We start from the raw sequence: 25,747 nt of genomic DNA, 5'->3' as shown, positions 1-25,747 counted from the left end.
AAAGTACCCCCTTGCCTTCTGCCTGCTCTGCTGCTTTTCAACAGGAAAGTTTCCTTTTGTGGTTGTTACCTTTTATTATATACTTTTTTTCCTTTTTATTAGTGGTCAAGTGCCTGTGAGTGGTGACAGTAAAATGACACAGAAACCAAAGTCTAATTTTTTCCACAGATAGATAGATAGGAGGAAAGTGCAAATGCAGTTTCTCAAGTGTCCTGCGGTTTGGAGTATGAAAGTGTTGTGAGTTGCTTCAGTTGCCTTAGAGCAGAAACAGGAGGCAGAATGCTGTGGAAAGGGGGTTTATTCTTAACATGCTTTATATACTTTCTTCCTGGTTTCACCATGACTTTTTTCCCCCCAAAGAATACCCGAAACATCTTGCAACGCAAGACCCCTGTAGCTAAAGATAGAAGGGTGAGGAATTCATAGAAATAAAATTAAACAGCCATGTGTAACTCCTGAACAACAGCCTGCAGAAAACCCCTAAAGTGCACATTAGCACATCTTGTTTTCTTACATAATGAACGGTTTTCCAGACATGCCCCAGATGAGAGCGCTTCTCTACTCCAACGCACGGTTCTGCAGTGATCTGGCAACACAGCTTGGAGAAGGCAACCTAAGGATGAAGGGCAAAGCACGGGGGAGCCTTTGCTCTCTGGTCTCGGGGAGGGGGGATGACAGCAGCATGCAGCCTGCTAGGAGCTGAAATTCCCTCCTGAATCAGAACGTGCCACAGGAGCAGTTTGCATCCATGTTTTCTTCATCCTTTTGCAAGATGTATTTTGGCTACCTTTCTTCCTTCCCTGCCCCCCCTGCCCCCCCCAGCATAAGTTAGCAGTAACTGCTGAAAGACTTCCCATCGGCAGTGCTTGTACGGGGGTGAAAACAACCCAAGGAGTATAAATAGAGGCTATTTGTAGTTTCCGTTTTTTGTCTTCAAGGCATTTTTGAAGAAGTTTTCCAATCTGTTAGGGTTATTTTCTCTCCTTCTCTGTCTGTCTTTTTTTCCTTTTTTTTTTTTTTTTTTTTTTTTTTTTTTTTTTTTTTCTGGACTGGATGACTGCATTTTTCTCATTTCTCAGAAATTCTGGTGAGATTTTTGGGGAGAAAAGAAAATAATCCAAAGCACAGTGGAATGATTACAAAACCCCACAATACTGTGATTACAAAAGATGTAATTGGATGCAACAAATTCAAGACAAACTTCCGAGAAATCCTAAGCAATTATGTGTTGTTAGCCCCCCCCCTCCCCCACTCTGGGTCTCCTCCTGCTGCCATTGGATTTTGGTCATTTTAGTCACTGAAATCCAGTCAAATCCCTTCAGATTCAGAGCAATGGTAGCCTATTTCTCTCTGCTGTTGCCAGGGCTAGTTATTTCCATCAGGGCAAGACAAGGACAAGCTCTGCCTGTTTCTGTGAGCATCTTTTGCCTCAGCATGGGCAAAACCAGCCCCACAAGCTGCAGACAGAGATTCATCTCTTCGATGTTCAGCCACGCAAAGTGCAGGTCCAATCAGCGAGAGTGATTTAAACTATCTCCATCGTCAGGGCAGAAGAATGATTAATCCCATCCCAAGCTGAGTGTGAGGAGTCTGCTTCCACTGAGAGCAGAGGACATGTAGCTGGCTAAAGCTAAATATGATGCAAGTTTTTTAGGTCTGTGCACAAATCTGTATCAGGATCTGTGTCTATGAGGACTGATTCTCTTCTCACCCCAGGATAAATTAGGAGTGATTACCCTTAAAATGATGAGTTACACATGTGTAAAACCAGTTCAAGTCAAAGGAGAATCCAATTCATCTGCTGTATTTATAATTAATTACTCTGATTAAGTGCTGGCAGCTAAACTTCATTGCTTTTGCTTCATCAGACAGCAGTGGTGTTTGCCTCTGCTATCATGGCTATAAAAAAAATCATTTAAAAGGCCCCAGTGGCTTCTGCAGCTATTTAACCTTTGAAGGGTACGTCCTGCCGTTGCTCAAGATTGTATAAACACGACAGAAAAGTTTTCTTGTCTTTCACAGTGTAACCACCCATGAAATAAGAATTTGGTTTGGAGGTGGCGTATGAAAGAGCATGAAGATGGGTGGTGACACAGAAAAATCGACTAAGCCAGCTAGCATGTAATGGACATTAACTCTAGCCACCCCTTGATTGCAAAACAAGCACAGTGCTGCTGGTTCACTATTTTTTAACCATCTCTACTGCAGCTGCTATTTAATTTCTAAGAAACAGCCTTTTCTTGGAGGATATTTTAAAAAACTATGGTTTTTATAACAGTTCCTGAGAAACAAACCACCTGCCACCTTTACAAAGGGAACAACTGCATTTACTAGCTGCTGTTGTGGCTAACTAAGCAGGTTCCCCATACCTTCCCTCAGCTACCTGCAGAGTATTAACACCTGCTGAATTTCACTAGAATTGCAGTTTCTCTTCCTGTTCTCAGCACCTACATTCAAGACACCATGACACATGGTTCGAGCAGACCAGCGGTCTCGAAGGCTTAAGCCAGCGCTGGGCATTTCCAAATTCAGGGCTGTTGGCACGCAGTCAGTACCTGTTTGTCTCTCTGTCCTTCTGGGCCAGACTCCTCCCATATGATATAATCTGTCTAATGAAGGCTGGCTTCTCTTCTTGGCTGTGCTGCAAGCTTCCTGTGTGACCTTGGGCCAGCCAGTGGTCCCCCCTGCCTTCCTACCTCGCAGGGTCTCGTGAGGATCCCATCGTTGCTGTTTGCCCCATGGAAATGCCTGTACATGGTATCTCCCACTTAAACATCTGGGAAGTTCAGGTTAGAGCCTAGCAACTCTCTTCAGCTCTGGCAAGCGCTGGAAACCAGGCTTAGCTGTGTGCCAGCCCTTACCTACTTCAAATAGTAGCTCTAGGAGGAGATGGAGAAAGCTGCCAGCTAGGTCAGAGCTTGGTGTAGGGAGGCAGGCAGCCCTCCTCGGGCTTTGAAGCAAGGCTCACACAAGCTTATGTATTGAGAGGACGCATGTTATGGCTGTGAACATATAAATAATTTATTTTTTCGTGTTTCTCCATCCTAAGCTAATGTCTTTCTAATGTCCTTGAAGTGTGTTTCGGTGGGGAGGGACTCAGCATCTCTTAGGACCTGGGGCTGAGGGGCAATAGGTTTGTTGGTTATGTGTGGAACAGTGTGAGTCCCCAAACCCTGCTTTGTGCCCAGCAGTGTGCCTCAGGAAAGGGGCACCCAGAGGAATGGTGCAGGCTTTCTAGAGCTGCTCCCCAGGTGGGTCGTAGGGTTTCTGGATCTCACCAGTGCCTGGGTGGGCACCTGGGAGGTCTGTGCTGGCCTCAGGGGACAGTGGAGCATAGCTCAATGGCCAGGGAGCAGATTAGCTATTTCACAACAGAAAAGGACTGAAAAGTTGGAAGTCTTCTCATAATCACTGCATTTAGGGCTTGTTTGCCTTTATTATGCCTCACAGACTTGTTTCGAGAGCCAGCAGCAAAGTGACTGTGAGAAAATAAAGAGAAAGGGAAGACTGGGAAGCAGAGAGGGTTGACTGGAGTGGAAAAGCAAGCATGAGTAATACAGGCATTAGAAGTGCTTTATAATTAGTTTATAAAAGCTCTCTTAACATCAGCAAAGCACTTTCTACTAAAAATCTTTAATAAAAACGCAGCAATATTTGTAAGCATTGTATGTTTTCCATTTAATTTTGTTAAACAGCTCTAAGAAGAGCATCTAAGCAATGCATTTCCCTCCTTTCTCAAACCCCCCATTGTCTGGGCAGTTAAAAGCACTTCAGCTTTGCCTCCCTGCCTTAAAACTCCTTAGGGGAAACCTGTTTGAGGCAGTTTCAAACCAACTGGCTGGCCTTCCCACTCGAGCAGCAGCTGAAAATATTTTGCCACTGGAGGAGCAGCCAACTACAGTCACCTTCCTGGCAAGAAGAGTTGGTTAATCCATTGACTTTACTCGTGGGTTATGGGGTGCTGCACCCTGCCCTCACATATTTATGGTTGGCTTATTGGAGCAATGCCTAGATGGGGAGAAGTGGCCATGAACTGTGCTTGGAGATGGCAGCTTGCCCAGTGGAGGTAGTGCCGGAGAGGTCAGCCCTCTCCACATTGACTGAAACAATGGATTTGGTTACATGAGTGAAATGCAAATTGCTGGGCACTGGTCAAGACAGTTTAGATGCTGTTGCTGCATAAAAGCATCCCACCCGGCTGTGCCCGAGTCTGTAATTATCTGGAAATGAAATGGTTAGAGTAGAAAGCATCCCCAGAGGTGGGGTTTCTTCCAGTTTTTCTTCTGGTTTTTCACACGGGAAGAAAAAGTCTGGAAACCATGCTTCGGCTTAACAGAAGCAAAGGTCTGGCCAAACTGGATTTTAACATGGCCAGTGACCCAACGTGAGGAGAATGGAGTTTATCAGCTTGTTTGATTGCGGGCCAAGGCATGCACATGACTGCGGCACATGATGCCAAAAGAGGCTGTGGTGGGGATTAGCCAGTGTTGTTGCTAAGTTTGAAAGTTTCACGGTTTGGACCGGGCAGCTTTGGTGTTTCATTTTGAAAGTCTAAAGCCTAATTGCTACCTTGGAGAGGACGTAGATGCTCCTGCTTATCTGGGCAGGAGTTATCTCCCCAGTGTAATATTCTCCCAGTTCACACTCTGTTTCTATGACCTGAAGAAAGAGAGTTTTGCCTCCTGAGGAGCAGAGGGCTTGGGCCAAGTTTTTTTTTTTTTTAGCTAAAGAGGAAAACTCTTATGCATTTATATTAATTTTACATTTGGCAAAAATGAGTCCCTGACTTTCTCCTAGGGTTTCTTTTTTCTAGTTATTTGTAACATTTGATTTATTAAGGATTAGCTCTAGTAGGAGAAAGCTCAGTTAGATGTTTGGATGAAGTCAAACAGGATTTAATTCAGAGAGGCAAATATTTCCTGATGATTTACTTACTAGATTCATTCTTTTAATTTTCCATTTGCAGATTGCCCATGAGCAGATTGCAATATTCCCAAATTGTATGTATTATTGGAAGTTATTCACCCATTCAATAAGCAACTATTTCTTGGTCCAGAATTTGTTTCTGAAATTGCCAGGGCTCCTACAGCACTGGGTGGTTTGAGGAGCTGTGCGGACAGTGCTAGGATGTTTGGTGTGTTGGCTACAGCAGGAACTGATCATCATAGTCAAGTAGTTGAAGCCTGTGTTGGCAAGTTTTAACCCCATGAGGACACAAACAGATGTGGTTCCCTGGGATGCAACTAACCTCTGCCTGTGCCATGCAAACAGCAGCTTTTACAATCCGCTTCGTTAACTGTGTTTTGTCAACATTCACGCTTTCGCCAAATTAATTTTTTGCCACATAGTCACGATTTCACTAGTAGCCAGTAGTCCTGGGGCACAGATGTGTACTTCGGATGTGGAAGGGCTGCAAGTACACTGACAGCAAGTAGTTATTTAGAGAACAAAATGTCCCTAATGTTTGCTCAGCACTACTTTAAACAAATAGACAAACAAGGAGGAAAAAATTCTACTTAAAAGAAGCACTAACACTGCCCTCTGTTCGTTCCTCCTCCCTGGGGAGATGGTGGGATCAAGCCACACATGATGGACATTAGTGGGGTCATGCAGGGTGCTGCTGGACAGTGTCAGGGTAATAAGGGGTCATGAGGTGATAGGGAGCTACACAGAGATGAGGAGAGAGCAGAGGGAATGGATTGGATCTTCATTTACATCTCTGTGCATCCACCCACCAGCTGAGACAAATGCTCTTCCTTCGTGAGTGCCTCTTCTTAAGACCACTTGGATTTCACCTTGGCCAAGCCAATTGAGTTTGTAATGAAGTTAAAGGCTGGATGATTGCAGCTAGCTGTTCGGTCCAGTGTAGACAGGATTTTATCTGCAGGCATTTTGCTTCTGGCTCCCAGCCCGAGTTAGTCCTAGAAAGGAGTGAAACCAAAGCTGTCCGAGCCATCTTTCTTTGTGGAGGAGCACACTGAGTCCCTGTAAGTTTGTTTTGAGGTTGTTGCCTGCTGATGTGTGCTTTGCAGAACAGGAATGAGTCACATGAGGATCATTCTGTATCCAGCAAGCTACTTCTCCTTTCAACTCTCCATTCCCAAACAGGAGATCTTGTGACAAAGAAGAAAGGCAGATTTCTGGCAGCCTGGAAATGCTTTTTCCCTTCCTGGCCCCGTGAGAAGAGCTGTAGCATGTTGTTCAAACAGGTTGATACAAAGCGAATAAACAGTGGAAGAGAGATGGGCAGTTTCTGTAAATAGCAGCATGCTGGCCAGAGAGGAGGAGAAGAGGAGAGGGAGAGCGTGGGTGTTAGAAAGTAGCTGAAGAACAAGATGTTCACGTAAAAGCTGTTTGTTTCTTCACAGCACACAGAGTCTGATACTACCTTGCCATTAGTCATGGCCTAGAAAATATGAAGGAGTCTGTAGGGGTTTCACCTTTGACCCAGACTTTGCAACAACCTTTTGTCCCTGCACCGGGATGCAATTCTTCCAGCCCTCCACATTTCTCCCCCAGACTGTTCAGATGCCCAGGAGCCATGCCAGTGGGCAGGTGGGACATCTCCAGGCAGGGTTTAACAAAGGCAGATTGCCTGTTATAGGGTGTACAAGGATCAGGCAATAGTGGATGTGCAGCACTTCTCATCCACAGAAAATCTTTGTTAGAAGATGATGAGTATTGCTGTCCAAGTGCCAAGTAAGTGTACTGGCTGCGCTTGTTAAAGGGACCGGTGTGGTGTCAGACAGTGCACAAAACAGCTACCTGCTCACTGGGATTGAACACTGGCTATTTGTTTAATGCTTGGTGTGTACTTGGCCAACCCCCACCTCAACAGCAGAATAAACTGAGCTGTGCTAAGTGGCACAATCACACTTAAGGAGAGAGGTAAGGGAAGGAGAGCAGCCCCAGGAGAGTTTGTCTGAGCTTCTCCCATGCCAAAGAAGTCTTGTGGAAATGGAGGTAAATTGTGTCCTAAATTTTGCTTGTTGGCTCTGAAGTTGAAGTGGATGTGGGTGCAATCGATTAATGATGTGAGGAGTAACAGAGGAAGGGACTTAAATGTAGCCAGACAGACAAAAGGGAAGAAATTGTATTGGGGGTTGCATGGTATGGTATGTGTGACAGTTTAAGGTACCTGTCTGGAAGATGTTCTGTGAAATACACAGATACAAAAAGTAGGTTTTGTTTGTTCCTGGCATCCTGAAGCATCTCCCTGACAGATGGTTTCACTGCCATTTCACCTGCCTCCACAGGTATGACTACATTGAGATCCGAGATGGGGACAGTGAAGCAGCAGACCTGCTGGGCAAGCACTGTGGGAACATAGCACCTCCTACCATCACCTCTTCTGGCCCCTCTCTCTATATCAAGTTCACCTCGGACTACGCACGGCAAGGTGCTGGCTTCTCCCTGCGCTATGAGATCTACAAGACCGGTGAGTGTCTGAGTCAGTGCCTGTCTCCCAGGCTGTTCGCCACGGTGTTCTTTACAAGGAGATGTCTTTGGCCACCTTTTCAGTATGATTTTTAACATGTTCCTCAGAGATAAAGGGCTCTTGTCTTTTTTTCCTGTGTGTGGGCTGTTTTTGTTGGTTTGTGGTTTTTGGTTTTTTTTTAATTTAAGCAAGTCTGTTGGATCACATTTCCAAGAAGGTAAAGATGTTAGTGGAGCACCATAGTGCATTTTTGGATCACAGCGTGGCATCAAAAGCAAGGTTCCTCCTTCAATGCTTTCTTGTATTTGAGGACTAGAAGCATGTATCTTCCTGGCATGTGTGGAGCTTGTTAGGGCTGAAGATTGTCCCTCTGTTAGGAGTGCATGGAGCTCCCCCTCCTGTGGAGCTGCAATTCAGGGCTGATCAATAACACTGTGTTTTCTGTCGGTGGAAGAGGGGTTTGTAACTGGGGAGCTGTGGTTTTCAAGGAACTGCTGTCAGCAGTGCTGTCAAGGGCTGAGGCAGCTCCTTTCCAGGCAGATATAAGAGGAACTATTCATAATTCTGTTTAATACCAAACTATTATTGAGGAAAGGAAAAGCTGCTCAAAGGCCTTTTAATAGTGTTTCTGTCTAAATATTTGCCACTATTGTGTGCCTGGGAAGAAGGAGGCTTGAGAAAATAAAACTGGCTATCTGTGTGCGGGTGGGAGAGGTGTGCCTGCGTGCCGAGGGAACAAGAGTGTGTTTTGCATGGGGATGCGGGTGCCTGCCCTGTGCCCACATTCCTTCAGTGGTGCGTTGGAGGAAAACACACACGCAGCTTCCACGTCATTGCATCCAGCATGAAAAATGCCTGTGCCTGGTGCAGAACCAGAAAGGAGCACAACAGTGTCACTTACCCAGCCTCTTCAAAGGGAAGGCAGCCAGTGCCCGGGGGCCTCGGCCCACCTGTGCAGCAGGCAGAGGTGCGCAGACAGCCCACAACCCCATCACAGGTAGACGTGAACGTGGAGACTCTACTGCAAGAGGATGGGAATGGGACTTCTCAAATTCATTGTGAAATCATGAGGAAGGAGGTGGCTGGAGGTTCAGGTGGATGAGGAAAGTGCTGTTGCTGGTGGTTGCCTGGGCTGTATAACTGGTCGTTGAGCTGTTGTGGTGCAGCCAGCTCACTGCTGCTGTTTGATAATGATTAGGATGCATATGAGCCCTGGAAGAGTTTAGTGGTTCATCCAGCTATTGGGGTTTGCTGAAGCCAGCTGCCAGCACGGAGGATGGCAAAGAATGCCTGTGTTTGGGTGGGAAGGCTGCTGCCCCACCTCAGCTGCCCTTGCCTCTCGCTGTCTGTAAGCTTCCCCTCCGAGCCCTGCAGAATGTGCTGGGTTGTGCCTGTCCTCACATCGCGTCCATGCCCAGATTGGGGGCGCCGGGCAATGAGGAGTAGTCCAGCTGGCTGAGGTGGCCAGGCCAGGCTGAGTGTGGCTGTGGGAAGGGATGGCAGGCAGGAACCGTCTCTGCCTGGGGGGGAGCCAGCAAGGGACCAAATTCATGGGAAAAGGAGAATTTGTTGCTGCTGGTAGGGAGGGAGAGAAAGCAAGGGCTGATCTGGGAGAGAGTGGGTGTTAGACAGAGGCTGGAGCTGAGTTTGTCTCCCTCGATGTAGGTCCCCGCAGAGCTGTCCTTAGGTCTGAAGTGATGCTGAGGCTCCTTTCGCCACCACCCTGCCCTGCAGGCAGCCATCCTAGCCAGAAACAGCCACCGCCCACAAAACCCAGCCTGGCAGAGAGATTTTGGCACAGGGGCGGGGATGAGCCTGTGATCTGGCAGCACCCCCAGCCCACCCCGTCTACCCAGCCCCTGTCCCCCGCGGGGCTCCCAGGGAGGGCGGTGGGCAGTGCTGGCTGCGGGGCCACCGCAGCACAAGCATACCTTGCCTTTTGTTTGCAGGCAGGCAGGCACGGGTGAAGTTTTGGTCTGAGCCATCAGGGTAGCCAGCAAGGTGTCATCAGTTTTAAAGGTCATCATCGGATTGTCATTGTCCACATCAGTAAAGGCAGCTTGGCTGCAGCTTCTTTCTTTCTCAAAGGTGACCTAAAAAAACAACTCTTTTCAACTGAGCATTTATTTCCACACCTTGTGCTAAATTTCCCTTATCACTGTGTGAGAGAGGAGCAATCTGCATACAAACAACTGCATACCAGTCTTTGAATCCCCTGATGGGTATCAGTCAGTGGTCTGTGGGCTGACAAAAGAGCCGCCTGCCCTGGCTGGTCCAGCCTCCCTGCTGCTCACTTTGTGAGTCGGTTTGGCAGGGCTCGCCTGAGCTCTCCATCGCTGGGCATCAAAGCCTCCTCTCAGGCTGGTCCGTGCTGCCGAAGTCAGCATGACTCCCGTTGATTATCTGCAGCTTCCTTATAAAAAGCTGATCATTGTGTTTGCTGCTATCAGCCAAACTGTAGACAAAGATGCCAAATGCGATAAGAGCCCCCACATGAGGAAACTGTTGTTGTCTAAGGCGGTGACATAGTTATGTCGCTCTCCTGTCTCCAGAGGACAGTTCCTGACTCTGGGTTTAGTCTTTGATTTTCTCCCTAGCTCGGAGCTTGTGTTATTTTCCCTATTTATCTATTTGTCTTTCAAGCTGTTTGGAACGAAGTACACCCTTATCCCTGTTTGCAGCGTTATAGAGTGATTTGTGTTTGGCCTTATTTTTTGCCTCTGTATTTTACCCCACAGGTTCACACCAGAAAAGCTGGCTGCTTCATTAGGTAGTCAATTAAGAGCCTCTCCTGAGTAGCTCTCCAGCTAGGCGCTGCATAATGCAGTGCTGGGATCCTGCTATTACTGCGGGCTGCTGGCCTGACTCCTGTAGGTTAATGCTGAATTGAATAACAAGTCTTCCATTAGTCCCGGGAAGACTCGTGCTGCCTGGAAGAGCTGGAGCAGAAGGGTTTGTAGAGGAGAAGGAGGGTGTCCCAGTAAAACTGAAGCAGAAACCTTTGCAAACGCTGATGCCGGGTTGCAGCAGTGGCCGGCAGCCTCTCGACCATCCCCTTTTGACTCTTGATAGCTCCAGGCTGCAGATTTCTGTTGCCTATTGTCCTGTCTCCTCAGCGCAGCAGTTTCAAAGTCACCGTGGTATGAATACGACACAAATTCTCCTTTCCCCGGACACCCCGAGGCACCTTGGCTGTGTGAGACAGGGCACTGAACTGGCCTGGCTGCAGCCGAGGCCAGTGCTGAGGTCAGCAATAAATAAGAGGCAATATTGTCTGCCTTCCTCGCCACGCAAAGGTCTTCCTTAAGGATAGAAATAACTCGCATTTCTGGTGCAGACAGCTCACCCTGTGAGAAAGAGGGCTCTGTTCCTCCTCTCAGCAGAGCTCACCCTGCCACAGCCCCTGTTACCCCCATTCTTGCCGTGGCGTGGCCGTGTTGTGGGGATGTATGCTGGAGCTGACCCTTGTCCCTTGCATGGGTCTTAGGGGGCCGCAGGCTAACCACACACTTCCAGAGGGTTTCCAGCTAACAGTGGAGACATTGGCACCCTCCCCCGGGCCTTTTCACTGTGTAAATATTTGTGCTTCCTGATTTTCTCAAGAGGAAACTGAGGCACACATGTCTGTTCTGGAGGGGTAAAGGTTACAGGAGACCAGCCCCTGGGGACAGCTTTTCCAAAAAGATGACATCCCTGTTACTCTGCCTCTTCCCAGGCAGCCCCCTCCCCGAACAGGGGCTCCTCCATCAGACCTGGAACTGCTGTGGCCCGTTGCCAGCATGGCTGGCGGGTGGCAGCCGCAGGTGTACGGCAGCCCCCCGCACGCTGGCTGGCCGGCCCCTCGGCAGGCTTTGGGGTGGTGGACACAGGTCTCCTGGCAGGTCACTGTTTGGGGGCCCAGCTTACAGTGGATAGGGCTGGCGGGGAACCCCAGCCCAGCTCCCTTCCCCACCAAGGCCATCACCACTGCCTGGGAGGGACATGACGGGGTGCTGGCCTGCTGAATCGCAGCCGTGGCTTTGGGTGGCTTTAGATGGGATCGCTCTTCTAGTCCTGTTTCTGGCGTAATTGGCAGGAGGATAAGCAGTGGTGTACAGGTTATGTTTACAGAGCTGTCTGATGGATTTAGAACCATGCTGCCCACCCCAGTGAACTTACGGACCGTGCCTCTTCACCTGTGGAAAGCTTTAAAAATCACCCTCTCAGTCCTTGCAGGAATTCACATAGCTCTTGGGTTACAGAACATTTCCAGAAGTGAATACACAACTCCTCTAAGCTCAAAATGGGGTTTCCACAGTATCAAGCTGTTGGCGTTAAGCTGCATTGCTGCTAAAGCTGTGGGTTTTTCCCTGCCACTACAGGTTCTGAGGACTGCTCCAGAAACTTCACTGCCACCAACGGCACTATTGAGTCTCCTGGCTTCCCTGACAAGTATCCACACAACCTGGACTGTGTCTTCACCATCATAGCCAAGCCAAAGACAGAAATCCTCCTCCACTTCCTGCTCTTTGACCTCGAGCATGACCCGCTGCAGGCAGGGGAAGGAGACTGCAAGTACGACTGGCTGGACATCTGGGACGGTATCCCTCAGGGTAAGTCATGGGGTGCTGCACCCCGCTGTCCTCGCCTTTCCTGGTGTCTCACAAAGCTCCACACTGTGCAGTCTGCATCTGAACACCAAATGTGCCTAACCTCACATGTGGCTGCAGCGTGCAACCTGCCTTTGCGGCGCTCCATGGCCAGCTGTGGGCACAGTGTGCTCGTAGAAGGCTGCATGTGTTAAACCCCAAAATACTGATCTGTTGTAACCACTGAACTGGAAAGCCCCATGGGACACTCCGAGATACCACCAGTTCTCCCTCAGGGAAGGGCAGCGGGTTCATGCAGTGCTGGGAGGACCTCCCTACCCTGTACAACCACTGAGAAACTGAGGAGTTTGGAGCATTTCCCAGTAATTGCAGAGCAACGCCCGCTGCAGTGGATATTTTTGTACGGTGTGTACTGCATGGCACCAGGCCAGCAGATGTAAAACATAGTCCATCCTCAAAGCCTTGCTTTTATCCCTAACAGCCTGGCTAAGGCATCCCTGCTGAGTGATGCCAACCTGCTGGTGACCCAGGAGGCCAGTGAAAAAGCAGATGTTAGTTTGCTGCTCTTTCTTTTGCAGTTGGCCCCTTGATAGGCAGGTACTGTGGCACTAAGATGCCATCGGACATCCGCTCAACCACCGGCGTCCTCTCGCTCACCTTCCACACGGACCTGGCAGTGGCTAAAGATGGTTTCTCTGCTCAGTACTACTTGATCCAGCAGGAAGTCCCAGAAAGTAAGTTGGAACATGTGTGTATGAGGCAGTCATGTCACCTGTTTTTCCCAAGTCTTTCACTTGGCACATGCGAGATTGAGGCAGGCAGGAGTGTGTCCAGGGGCTGTCCCGTCCCATCCCCCGTCCGTCCGTCCCCCCCCCCGCCCCCCGCAGCAATGCAGACAGCAGTTACACTAGGTGTGTTCTCTGTTTCTCATAGAAGTGGTATTTCAGTAAGAATCACACTTTCTGACCTTTGACTTTTCACTTGCTCATGAAGTCTTCTCAATACCTTTTGGGATAGAATCCAGCATGTGTGTGCTCAGCCCAAAGGATTTAGGGGGAGACTTCAGCCCAGTGTGTGCAGCAGCCCCAAACTACAAATCGGGATTTCTCGGTTGTCTAATTTGTCTAATTAAAAAATACCTAAAGCTCTAGGATTTTCAAACCAAAATTTGGTTTAGATCCCTTATTAAGGGAATTAAATTGATACAGAGTGAGGAAGTAAGTTGTGTGTTTTGAGAATTAAGAACATTTTGATTCTTTGTGATAACACTTGCGGGCGAAGAAAGATTCAGTTTGTTTTCCCATGGTATTTTTGTATCAGAGCTACAGTTCTTGACCTCTGTTCACGGTGAACCTGTGATACAACAAAATAAGCTTTCAGGACACCCCTCAGTCCCAGAGAAAGAGATGGGGTCCCTGATCCGACACTGAACGCTTATGATGGAGAACAGGGTAGAGCAGGGGTTGGTGCAGCACGAGGGCAGCTGGGTTACAGGCTCTTGCTCTGTGATTGAGTTAGGAATGTACTGCTGAGGCTGTGAAACTTACAGACAAGCATAAGCTCTTCACCATTACCTATCTCCACACTCAGCTGATCTGTTCTTTAATCTTCTTTCTGTTCTGTTCTTTAAACAGATTGGGAAATAAAATGTTAATGACACACAAAGCTTGAGAAATCGAGCACAAGAAACTGTTAAAGGGCCAGGCCTGTTTTGATTTATGCTGGTGTAAATTGAAACGTTAATAATACCACTGAGATCTTAACTTGGCCCATCATTTCCACCCAGGGTTGATCTGGCCACATTAAAAACACAGGCAATTTGGTGAAGCCCCATTGGTTTACAGCAATGGCATGCTTGGGCCCATGCAGTATTTTCTATTAATGTTTTCTTTGCTATTGTTTTTACAGGACAGCTGCCATAAAATACATGAGATGTGCAATAAGATTGAGCTAATTGTGACTTTTAAAGTCTTAGAAATGAGGAAACCCAAATGAAAACATATCAGAGTCTTTCATATCCTCGGCTGATTAATTCCTATGGGGCTGATCTCACATGTAGCTCATGCACATATAGAAAGCCCTGTACACGCATGCATCCATACTCTACATGCACATGAAACCTTTAGACCTGCCTGTTCCAGGCCTTGACATTCCAGCTGGCAGCACAGCAGTAAGCACCCTCCCGTTGTGCCTGCCCATACTCCTTGCCTTGTCAGTGCTTAGATTTCACCTCCAGCCTTGAGGAAGACGGGGAACTTTGTGGCAAGGGGACTTGGGACATCTTGGTGGAGACAGAGGGAAAGGACAGAATTGTGTCAAAACTGTGCAAAAGTGAAGGAGATAGAGGGAGAAAGATCTGGACTGTATTAGTTTTCAGAGGGACATGCAAACATAAAGCTGCCCCATCTTTAATTTTTCAGTGCCTTCTGTGAGCACACACAGCCTGCAAGATGGTCATCTTGCACCATAAAGGCCAGCACCTTTGCTTAGGGTTAGCTGTGGAGGATAGTTCAGCACTGCCTTCCACTTGGGAGTGAAGTACGGAGACTGTAAGCTGATCTGTGTGTGTGTGTGTCCACTCCAGACTTCCAGTGTAATGTGCCGCTGGGGATGGAGTCTGGCAGGATCTCCAACATGCAGATCAGTGCCTCCTCCACCTACTCAGATGGGCGATGGACCCCTCAACAGAGCCGACTCAACAGTGATGACAATGGCTGGACTCCCAATGTAGACAGCAACAAAGAGTACCTTCAGGTATGCATGCTTTCCAGCCCACTCACCTCTTCCCCCACCAAATGGAGTGCCACGCTGTTAAACTGACCCTTGAACATAAGGCTTGTTGAATTTTTTATTGCCTCTGTGGCTTACGGAGAGCAAGCAGCAGGGGAGCTGCAAGTGCCTCCGTGAAATGCAGCTGGCTGGCTCTCCCATTAGCATGTCAGCGTGAGGGCTGACTTGACCTGCTGGCCCTCTCCCACCCCCTCCTTCCTCCCCAAAACCTTGATGGACTTCCCAGCATACTGACAGAGACTAAGGGACATCTGCCACTTACTGACTCCGCCACTGGCCTGAGAACCGAAGTCTCCAGGGGGCATGTGGAAAACCAACTAGAATAATATTTATCTCATCAGTGATGCAGAGAGCATGAGTGGGGTAATGTCAGGTAGGGGGATGACAGAGCAAAGGCTTTCCCTGGGAGCTGGTTAGAGCCACAGTCTCTGTCCACATAGGACTTCTGGCTGTGTCATTTTGCTGTGAGACACTGCTTGCTAAAGGGCACTAGGAACAAGAGGTGGTGAATGTCATTGCCTCTAGCAGACATTTCATTCTTCATTCATGACAGTGCTACCAAGCCAGCTCTGCTGACCTTTCTCAACCCACGTTGTAAAAAAAAAAAAAAAAACACAAACAAACAAAAACCAAAACCCAAAACAAAACAAGGGAAAACCAAGAACTGCAGCACTTGCTAATTGTACATCATGCTTTTATTTTACATGGAAAAAGTCAGCCTCTGTCATGCTTTAATGAACGTGAGCTTCTGTGCAGATCCTGTTGCTTGGTCTGAGGCAGAAAGAAGGCTTTGTGATGGTCCCATATGGACAGACATCAAGATCCTTAGTTGCTTTTGTCCCATGGCACTGTTTGCGAGCATCCTGCTGAAGTCAGCCTGGGGGGTTTGTGCCTGTTCAAATGTGCTCCCACAGATGGAGTGAGACAGACTGAATTCACACCGTTTCATTTTTTCAGAGACAGAGGGAGGAACTAGCTAGCCAGCCTGGGCTCTCAGGTGGTCACCGCTCGCTCTCATCCTTTTTTCCCTTCAAAAGGTGGACCTCCACTTCCTGACTGTGCTCACAGCCATTGCCACACAGGGTGCCATCTCAAGAGAAACCCAGAATGGCTACTACGTACGTACCTACAAGCTGGAGGTCAGCACCAATGGTGAGGACTGGATGATGTACCGACATGGGAAGAACCACAAGGTAAAGGCCTTCTTGTCTCTTTTGCATGCACCGTGGTGAGTCTTGCAGCCAACAGGAGGGAAAACAGAGATTTTATAGGCCTAGAGGGTTTAATCTGTGAGGGACCCTTTTTCTGATGAGGGTTAAAAGACTGATACTGCTCTGAGCAGAAATAGTCCTTTCTCCTCTGCACAGCAATGAGGAAACACTATTCCTTGGAAAACCTGGCTGCTGTTGTATCTTTCGTGGTGGCGAGAGTATGTTCTTTGACTGCAAATGAAGGAGAAAATGCTTTCACAGCCTGTGTTTTGCTATACAAGATTCATTGAGCTTTTATGGCCGTAGCCCTGTCTGCATGCTGGGTTAACAATCACAAAACCACATGAAACTGTAGTTCAGGAGTTACTGAGGCCTGGAAATGAAAGGGCACAAATCCTAAGAGGCGATCACACCATCCCAGAGAACAAAATGAACAATAAATAATGAGGAGCAATTCAGGCTGCCAGAGCTGTGGGATCTGCACTAGCAGGCACGGTCAGCAAGGGTGCACTGAGCTGTGGGAGCTGCTTCACGATCTCGCTGTGTTTCTAGGAAGCACACAGAGACGGGAGCAAGGGTGTTCAGCTGTTCCAAGCCTTGCAGGTGCTGCTGCATGGCCAGGCAAGACAAGCTCAAGGCAGTCTGCACGGGACCTTTGGCGTATGGGGAGGGGGGTTAAGGCAGCCATGGTGCCAGGCTGGTCCTGCTCTGTCACTTGCTTTGGTCGTGTGGTTGTCCCCAGCTTAAGGGCACCTTGGGAGAGCCTTTCCTTACCCTTCTGTGGTGCCCACTAGCACTGCTGCCGCAGCTCGGGTCCTCCCTGTTGATGTGCCATAATCTGGCTGTGTGAACAGAGTGGCTGGGGTCCCACACACCTCCCTCTGCACACACGTCCCAGCAATTTCTGATTGCTCAGCTCTTCTGTTAAATTAGCTGTCTCCTCCGTTTGCTGGCACAGGCACTGCTGGCATGAAACGCAGTACCCTGCCTTGTCCAGGATTCATCCAGACATTTCCTTCCCTTCTGGGCCATGTGATTTCCCCTTCCCCACAAGTGTGTCTCACGGTTCAAATTCACTTTGCTTCGCAGAATGAGTCCTCTCTGTGCAGAGGCCCCTAGCAGGGTCCCATACCTCCAATATTTGGAGTATTTAAGCTCCTCACATGCCAGTAAGGTGGTGTTAGTTCTATTTTAGAGGTAGGGAAATGGAGGCATGGGGCAGCCCAGCTCCCCAATAAGGAGAGTCAGCAGCCAGGCTCGCCGAGACCTCAGGCACGCTGGCTCCAGGGCCATAGCTCATGGCAGAGCTCATGTATAAACCTAACGTGGTGGCCATGTGCTGATGTGGGAGCTCTGTGCTCTCCCAGGACCCACTGGCCATGGCAGACCATTTTGTGAACCAGGGTCATCTCTCTTCACCCCATGGAAAATGGGCAAGTTTGGGGTCTCGCTGGGACTGTTTCTGCAAGCCAAGGCAGATGGGAGATTGGCAGCATGCTGGGCAGAGACACGGGCTCAATACACAGTTAGTTCAGTGCTTCACATAACCACTGGCAATAAATTTACCTTTTGGAGTCTAACTGGGGCAGGAGTCTGGCGTGGAGGGGAGTTTTAGTTGCAGGGGAGAGTAGATGGTCCATCTTGCAGTCCCAGGCGCTGGGCAGTGGATCCTTAGCCAATATGGAGCAGGACAGTACAGCTGGTTTCAGTACTGCTGGGCCAGTTTACATCACTCCAGCAAGACCCTAAAGCCTGGCTGGTGTCAACCCAAAGCAGTGCCATAGCCATATGAATTGCCACCATTTCAGGATTTGGTCCTTGAGTCCTATCGGCTTTTTTCGGCTCTGTTTTCTCTCTTCATAAAAAAGAGGAAAAATCAAACATCTCCTTTTTCACTCCTTTATTCCAGTCTTGCTTCATTCCCATGTTCTGGCTTCCATTTAGCAGATACCTCTCGAGGTTGGAGGATAAGTAATTGGGTTTTGGTGACTCTCCTACCCCTTGCATCCAGGTGACTGCTTTCCCTCCCTGCCGAACGACCGGCTGCCAGCCCACCGAGCCACAGCAGGGCCAGGGCAAAGCTCTTGCTCGTGGGCCTAGTCCTGAGGCCTCTGCCCCTGCATTCCCCACCCACGTTAATCCCTGCTGTTCCTGCATTAGGCAAGCTCCCAGGTGTCTGTATTCAAGGTGCAGATTCCTCCTTGCATCAGTGCAGTGCTCCACACGGTTCAGGCTGCAACGGTGGAGTGAACCATGCCAAATAGATTTGTCAAGTCTGCCGCAGCTTGATTTGGTGCCATAAGCAGTGGGGAGGGAGGAGAGGGGGCGGACAGACGGGGACTCTCTCTCTATTCCTCTATATACATGCAGATAGCTACATATATATATACACATACAGATATATATACACAGACAAACACACACACACACACACATATATATATATATATGCACATGCACACATAGGCATATGGGATGTATCAAACACTGCTCTGAATTTCTGCTGGCTGTGTGGGCCAAAAGCAAAGCTCTGTCGTGTTATAGGCAGGTCAGCTAACATTTACATCTTCATCAGGGAACTAAAAAGCAAGAGAAAACCAGAGAGTGCAAGAGGGGTGTGGAGGGCATGATGGTCTCTTGCCTCCGGCTTCCCCTCCCCGCAGTGTTTCAGAGGAGAGTGGGGCCAGGATGTTTCCCTGTGAAACGTGATGGCTCACCTTTTGAGTCCCCAGCTGCTGGCACTCACAGCAAGGGAAGTGGGAAAGGCAGGATGAAGCAGAGGAAAACAAGATTTATACGTGCTCACAGTAGACAGAGCTGGCTGGTCTGTTTCCGTGCTGAGTGCTGCTGCGTTTCTGGGGTTGGGAGGCATCGGCAGATCTGCAGCCAGTAGGAGAAAAGCCCCATGTTTACCTTCTTCCTGCCCCAACCCTACTGGGCTTTTCCCCTGCCTGGCAGCCCCCTCTGCACAAAGCCCAGCCCAGCACATCCCAGATGTCCCGCTGTCCAGGGGGTGATGGTCTGTCCTTGCTTGGGACATGGGATCAAGGGGAGAGGCTAACCCAGCAGCCCAGCCAAAGGTGCAGAGCTGTCTTCCTGTGTGACCCCTGAGAAAGGAGACGGGGAGAAGAGTGGCCACCACCATGTGTTGCCCCACACTTGCCCCTTACTACCCACTAGCACACCCCCACGAAACAGCCGAACCACCCCTGCCCCCAAAAGGCTGGTCTGGCTCTTGTGCTCTCTGTTGCATCCCCCTCTGGCATCCGGGGTCGATGGCCCCAGAGGTTATCATCCAGGCACCAACCCCTGGTGTGCGTGCCGCTGAGGTCTTATCTAGCGGTTTGCAAATGTCTTTAGAAAACAACTCGTTCTTGAACTCAAGGAAGGAAAAGAACACCTGGCAGGATCTGACCTTTTATTTTTGGCCGTTTTCTTCACCTGGCAGGATTTGACCTTTTGTTTTTGGCCATTTTCTTTGGACAGACTCAACTATGAGGATTTTATCAGAAAACAAAGTGCTCATCCATTCTGATCCACTTCCTCCTTTGCAGGGTCTCAGGTTCTGGCTCAGCGTGGTCTGAGCCACTCTATCTTAGTAACTCTGGAGATCAGCTCACAGGGATCATCCAGTGTGGCAAGGGATAGGGGAACAGGATGGGTTTCAGGGTGGGTTGGGACTGTGATGGGTGCTCTCCCTGCTTCCATTACTCTGTCTGTAAAATGGGAGGACTTAACTGAAACGTTTGCTTTGAGAACCTATAGCAGTCAGTGGATGAGAAATGGTGGCAAGATCCAGGTGACGTGCATTTGCCATTTCATACTTGTTCTGATGGCTTTGTGCTTGTTATCAGCTAACCTTCCTGGGTGGTATTTTAGGTGGATGCAAGAAGGCAGGTTGAATTGCTGCAAAGAGCTGAATATCTCAGCTGTGCATGGAGCTGGGTATGTCAGAACTGTTTGGTGCTGGCAGGGAATATTGAGGATGACTTTTTGGAGACCCTTGTGCTTTATCTTAGGAGCATTCCTCTGTCCTTTCTGTTCTTGCTGAGGCCTCCTGTGTTCTTTCACTGGGGGGCGGTGAGCAGGAGAGAAAAGTGTTCAGTCCTGTGGCTTCTTTATCTGGAAAACTCAGGAAAAGCTTGTGTGATCAGCCAGAGGGCCACAAGTTCTTCTGCACAGAGACATCATGGTGCAGAGGGTTTGTCCAGAAGCATCCCCAGGTCCCAGCCTGCTTCAGCTGCTTTTGCAGGCAGGACAAAGATGTCAGGCTTTGGGAAAGGCATCCTGCGCGTCCACCCTTGGTGCAGTACCAGGGGAGAATTACAGCCCTGGCTTTCCTAGCAAGGCTGCAGCTTTGTACTTCTGAGCCTGATATCTCCTTTGCAGGCTAACAGAGTGCCACTCCTCATGTCCCTGGTGTCTCCCAGATCTGAGTGGAGCCTCTCAAAGACACAGTGCTGGCAAGCCCAGCCTAGCACGCTGTGGTTTGCTCAGGCGGCTGTGCTTCGTTGAGTGTTGCCAAGTATAATTTTTCTTTTACCTCCTTGTTCCTGGATTTAATAAATCCAGAACTATGCACCCTCCACTTGAGCCAGAATCCTCCCACCATCAAACATGCCCCATTTTATGCCTTCCCTATCTGACAAGGAAAATAATCTCCCCTACTTTTCTCCTTCATGCTTCTCTGTCTAAATCCTGAAGCCCTAATCCTGTTAGCATGCTCTGTTCCAGGGCTCTGTCTCCACGGGAATAACATAATCCTGCAGTAAATCTAGTGGGTCCAGAGAGACACATACATACAGACGAAGGCAGGGCTGCTGCCATCCTTGGCCCTCTCCTCTGCCTCCCCCAGCCTCTTTCTTTAGCTCCACAAGAAATTGCATAGGGGCCAAGCAGCACAATAAATAAAGCGGGAGAGAGGCTACCGTCTGCCCCCTTCCTGACTTGCTGCCTCTTTGACTTCATGGCACTTTTTGTCTCGCTTGCCCTTCACTCCAAACTGCCATTGGCACAAGTCCCGTACCCACTGGAACTAATGCAGCTTCAGAAATCCCCCCATCATCCCGTGGCAGTTCCAACGTGTCAGAAATACAACTTGTAAGTGTTGATGTGGAGCTTGCAAGTGCGTGCACACGGAAAACTTGCCCAGTCCTCCTCTAGCCTAGACATCATCTCCCAGCACTTGCTTTCTGCAGCAAATTAATTAAGCAGGTCAGCTCTCATTGATTATCAATTTAATTTTACATGTAGACCTGCCGACTGGACTAAAACAGAGGTAAACGTAAGGTATATGGGGAGGGTACAGGCAGCTCTTTGAGGCAGCAGTGAAAATGAGTTCCCTTGACTGCTTCTTGGAAGGTGCTTTTAATTTGTTAATGGTTTTCCCATTTGTCTTCTGGCTCTGTCACCCTTCAGTGCGTGTGCATGTGCATGCGCATACATGCTCTCTGCTGAGTGTATATCTATCTATCTATCTCCATAGATCACAGCCAGGGTTTTGTTTTTTTTTTTCCTGCTGGTGTAAATTACCGTGACTTCTTATACTTCGATGGCGATATGTTGATTTACACCATTTGAAGACTTGGCTCAAAATATGTGCTGAGTGGGATGAAAAGCAGATAGGATGGGAGGAATAGCAATGTTCTATTTTGGTAAGGGGAAAGAAATCTTTGCTTTCTTGGCGCTCCCAATTTCACACATTTTCCTGCTAGTTCTTCCCATGCCGTGAGTGCTAATTTGAGGCACGATGTAGAGCCTGTTCAAGTCAATGGGACTCTCTCCACGGTGCACTTGGGCTCTGGGGTTGGTGTTTTCAATGCAGAGGAACCACATGCTCAGGGTCAGACCCTGGTCAGCAGTGTTGGGACTTGAGGGCTCACAGTGCGTTTCCACTTGTGAAGGAGGCTGAAAGGCCCGGCATGTGGGGGGACCCCACTTCTCTAACAGCACTAAGCACCTGCCCTCTGAACATGTCCCCTTTCTCTGAAGCTAAACGGGGTGAGAAGCAGTGATGTGCTATGATCAGTTGGGGCTTTACAGAAACAAGGGTCACTGGGGAGATCCTGCCAATGTGGCTGATAAGAGAGCTGGAACCCAGGTGCCGTTTCTGCCCTTATAAACTGGCAGTCCAGGGTGTCAAGGCCCCGGATTCAGAGTTATGTAGCTTGTTGAATGTCATCTAATCTGAGGAGATTACTGGGCCCCAGATCTAAAGCAGAATTGAGGTTGCGCTCCTTGGAAGCAGGTGGTTGGGACTAAGGTCATGTAAGAGATGCTTTCAGCAATGCATGTGATAGTGGTAAAGTTTTTGGGCTCAGTCCTGCTTCTGCTTTCTGTCAAGCTTGACTTTGCAGAAGTCAGCAACAAATTACGCTGGTGTAAATTTGGATTCTGGCCCCTGATACTCATATGTGTGAAGAGAGCTAAAAAAGAACAAAACTGGAAATATGTTAAACCAAAAAGAGCAGCAAACCTCGTCAGTGACTGTTAAAACATGCTGGTCCATATGCAACCTTTGGCTCATGGAGTCTTCAAACTGCTGATTGTGGGAAGGCAAGAGGTTGCCAGGAGAAAACTCCTCTGGGCTTGCTGCCCCTGGGCATCTGCTGGGCCACCATCAGGAGCCGCCCCCTGGGACAGAGGGATCTTTGGGCTGACCTGACGTGGTGCTCCTCATGCTATAATAGTTGCACCAGCTCAGATAAACATTTCCTGTCCTCCGGTGTTAGGTTCAGAGGTAAGGTGTTGTGTGTCAGCTTCTGTGTTGACATAAACCTGGAGGCTTTGCTGTGGTGTGGAAATGTATCCTTTCAGCCTGTGTGTGTGTTCCCACAGGTTTACAACACATACACACGCATGCCTGGGGAGTGTTTCACAGTAACCACTCTTCTCATAGACCTCCTGCTGGAAAAAAGGGTGTTTGGTGTCTGCTGAGCAAGGAAAAGGATGGGAAGTGGGGTCAGACAGGATAAAATAGGATATTAAAAACACATAAACCATGCTGTGTTGCTAAATGGTAGCAGCATGATATATATTCTCCAGATTAGCATTTCTGCTCAAGTTCACATCAACCCCAAATCCCAGTAACCAGCCAAATTTGTAACCAAGGCCCTCTGGGGGGTGACTGCTCCCTGCCCTGGCAGGAGTGCCACCGTCCTGGGCTGGATAGCCTAGAGCTGGTTGCAGTGCTGTGAACAGCTGCTGTCCCTTTCTGCAAACACTCTCTGTGCGCCCTGGCGTGCTGGATCCTGGGGGAAGATCAATAACGTGCTGTCTGCAGGCCTAAACCAGTGAAAGGCTTATAAAATGCTTCTTAACCACTATTTGGGGTGAGAGACCAGGATACAACCTCGCCCCATTTTCTGTTGTGGATCGTGGGGATCTGCAGTTGAATTGTTTGACTCTTGTCTCTGACAGAAGATCAGTGCCAGAGATAACACCCTCCTGATCTGCTCCAAAATAAACTTAGTGGGAGCTCCTGTGCTTAGCATGGCATATGCAGGGTAGGAGCCTGCAGAAGAGCCCAGCCAGCTTCTCAGTGTGGATGCAGCTCCTAGCTGAGATTAGAGGATGCTCTAGCCTGTCCTGAGAGACTGTGCGCTTGGAGGGAAAGCGAGCAATGCCTGCAGCCTCCGTCTGTGAGCTTTAGTGCTTTATGCTGCAAGCAGAGAAAGGGTTGAAAATTGCCTTGGGTTGGGTACTTATTTCTTCTTTCCCCTCTTCTCTTCTGCACTATGGCTGTGCAGCCTGAAACAGAACCACAAGTATCCAGCCTTTGTCCAGCCTATTAAAATAATGGGCAGGAGGGGTGGATCTAACGTCCATCTGGTAGTTATTGATTATGGCCATCTGGTAAGGCAACAGCCTTTTCATATCATGTCGCATCATAAACTCTCCCGAAAAGCTGTCTCTGTGTGGTAGGCTGCATGTTGGCGGGAGAGGCAGGGGTGAGAGGCTGGCTGGGACAGCATCTTGTCACCCCAGGCAGAGGCAGCATCCTCCCTGCTCACACTGCTGCTTGCGCACGATGTTTCCCAGTGGAGCTCAGCAGGAGGATGTGTCAGGTTGTCAGCCCGTTTACCTGCAGAGGGGAGGCAAGGTCTCACGCACTGTTCAGGTGCATCTGGGCTTTTTTGTTGGAGCAGCTCTAGGTTTGGGGGTGAGCTCAAAGCAGCTGTGGCCTTACAGTCTGAGGTGCCTCAGGGTGCTGTGAGAGGCAGCGGGGCAGCAAGCTCCTGTGTCTCCTGCTTGATGGGTGAGTTGAGGAATGCTGTCCTGCCAGCGGCTCAGCTCTCCCTGCCTGCCCCTGGGTGCTTGCCCTGGCTGGAGGCTGGCCTTGCCCAGAAAGCCTCTCCTCAGTCTTCCCTGTTAACAGTTTTAGCTGTTGATCTGGTTATTTCTTTCTGCCTGGGGAGAAGATAACTGTTTTTGCCTTCTTTCCCTTGCAGACATTTCAGGCCAATGAGGATGCCACAGAGGTGGTTCTCAACAAGATCCACAGCCCGGTGCTCACACGCTTCGTGCGCATCCGTCCCCAGAGCTGGCACAACGGCATTGCCCTGAGGCTGGAGCTGTATGGCTGCCGCATCACTGGTGAGGGTCCTCTCCTCTCCTTGGCCTCAGCCCTCCTCTCTGTCCCTCTTACAGCCTGTCCTGGGGTGCTGTCCCCTGCAGCTGTCATGGGCTGCTTGGGGTGGGGATGGTGACACTATGAGCAGCATGGAGGCACCCAACCCAAGGGATGTGCTTGGGGGAACAGGCACCCAGACCCCAGAGGCAAGTGGGAAGCACCCAGTGCTGGTGCTGGTTCAGTGCTCAGACCTTAAACCTGTGGGGAAACCCACGAGTGCTTTGTTCAGCTGCCCTGGCTGTTCATGCCCTTTCTTTCCCTACAGATTCACCTTGCTCCAGCTTGCTGGGAATGCTTTCTGGCCTTATCCCTGACTCACAGATCTCAGCCTCTTCCATCAGAGGCTATGACTGGTCTCCCAGCATGGCCCGCTTGGTGAGCAGCCGCTCAGGCTGGTTTCCCCGCGTCCCCCAAGCCCAGCCTGGGGAGGAATGGCTGCAGGTGGACCTCGGCATCCCAAAGAATATCAAAGGCGTCATTATCCAGGGGGCTCGTGGAGGGGACAGTGTGACCACCACTGAGTCTCGCTCCTTCGTGAAGAAGTTTAAGGTGGCCTACAGCATGAATGGAAAGGACTGGGACTTCATCCAGGACCCTAAAACAATGCAAGCCAAGGTAAGCAGTACCTGGAGCAGCTGCAAAATGAGATATCTTTCTGGCTATCTTCAGTCTGCCTGATGAGGTCTTGGGAAATCAGCTGTCAGTCCCCACAGAGACCTTGGGAGTTTGGGTTGTCACCATGAAATCCTAGGTTGTGTCCCCTGGTGTGGCTCCTAAGCTGCCCTGGAGGCTGTAGTTCCACCTTGCCTGAAGGAAGGCAATTTCCCTTCATTTCTCATTGTGGACCAGGTCTGGGGATGTGGACATCACCTGCTGGTCCTCCCAGCTCCTGCAGGTCGGAGCGCACAAGATGGTGTGTTTGGTTATGTTTGACAGAAACTAATTACGCATTTTAAGGGGAAAGATGTTGCTGTTGTGGCTTACACCTCTGGAAGAGGAAGATGAATCACAACTTCTCTTTGGGAAATGTGCTAAATCTTAAGTCCCTTTTGCCACACTGGAGTGACCCTGAAATTCCCCATGTTTT

The 25,747-nt window shown here is 49.3% G+C and overlaps 1 protein-coding gene across 6 annotated transcripts in view; it reads left to right on the top strand.

The window, feature by feature from the left end:
* Nucleotides 1-25,747, top strand: part of NRP2 (neuropilin 2) — a 90,761-nt gene that overhangs the window by 21,871 nt on the left and 43,143 nt on the right. For all 6 annotated transcript variants that reach the window (XM_055811986.1, XM_055811984.1, XM_055811985.1 and 3 more), the window contains exons 3-9: nt 7,257-7,438; nt 11,800-12,030; nt 12,606-12,761; nt 14,612-14,781; nt 15,855-16,010; nt 24,479-24,623; nt 24,926-25,275. In XM_055811986.1, the coding sequence (XP_055667961.1) occupies nt 7,257-7,438; nt 11,800-12,030; nt 12,606-12,761; nt 14,612-14,781; nt 15,855-16,010; nt 24,479-24,623; nt 24,926-25,275 (1,390 nt within the window). The remainder of the gene's footprint in view (nt 1-7,256; nt 7,439-11,799; nt 12,031-12,605; nt 12,762-14,611; nt 14,782-15,854; nt 16,011-24,478; nt 24,624-24,925; nt 25,276-25,747) is intronic.

This window comes from Falco peregrinus, chromosome 8 (genome assembly GCF_023634155.1).
Source record: "Falco peregrinus isolate bFalPer1 chromosome 8, bFalPer1.pri, whole genome shotgun sequence".
NCBI lineage: Eukaryota > Metazoa > Chordata > Aves > Falconiformes > Falconidae > Falco > Falco peregrinus.
Note: the sequence above shows the minus strand (reverse complement) of the source record. Positions and strands in the feature narration are given on the sequence as shown.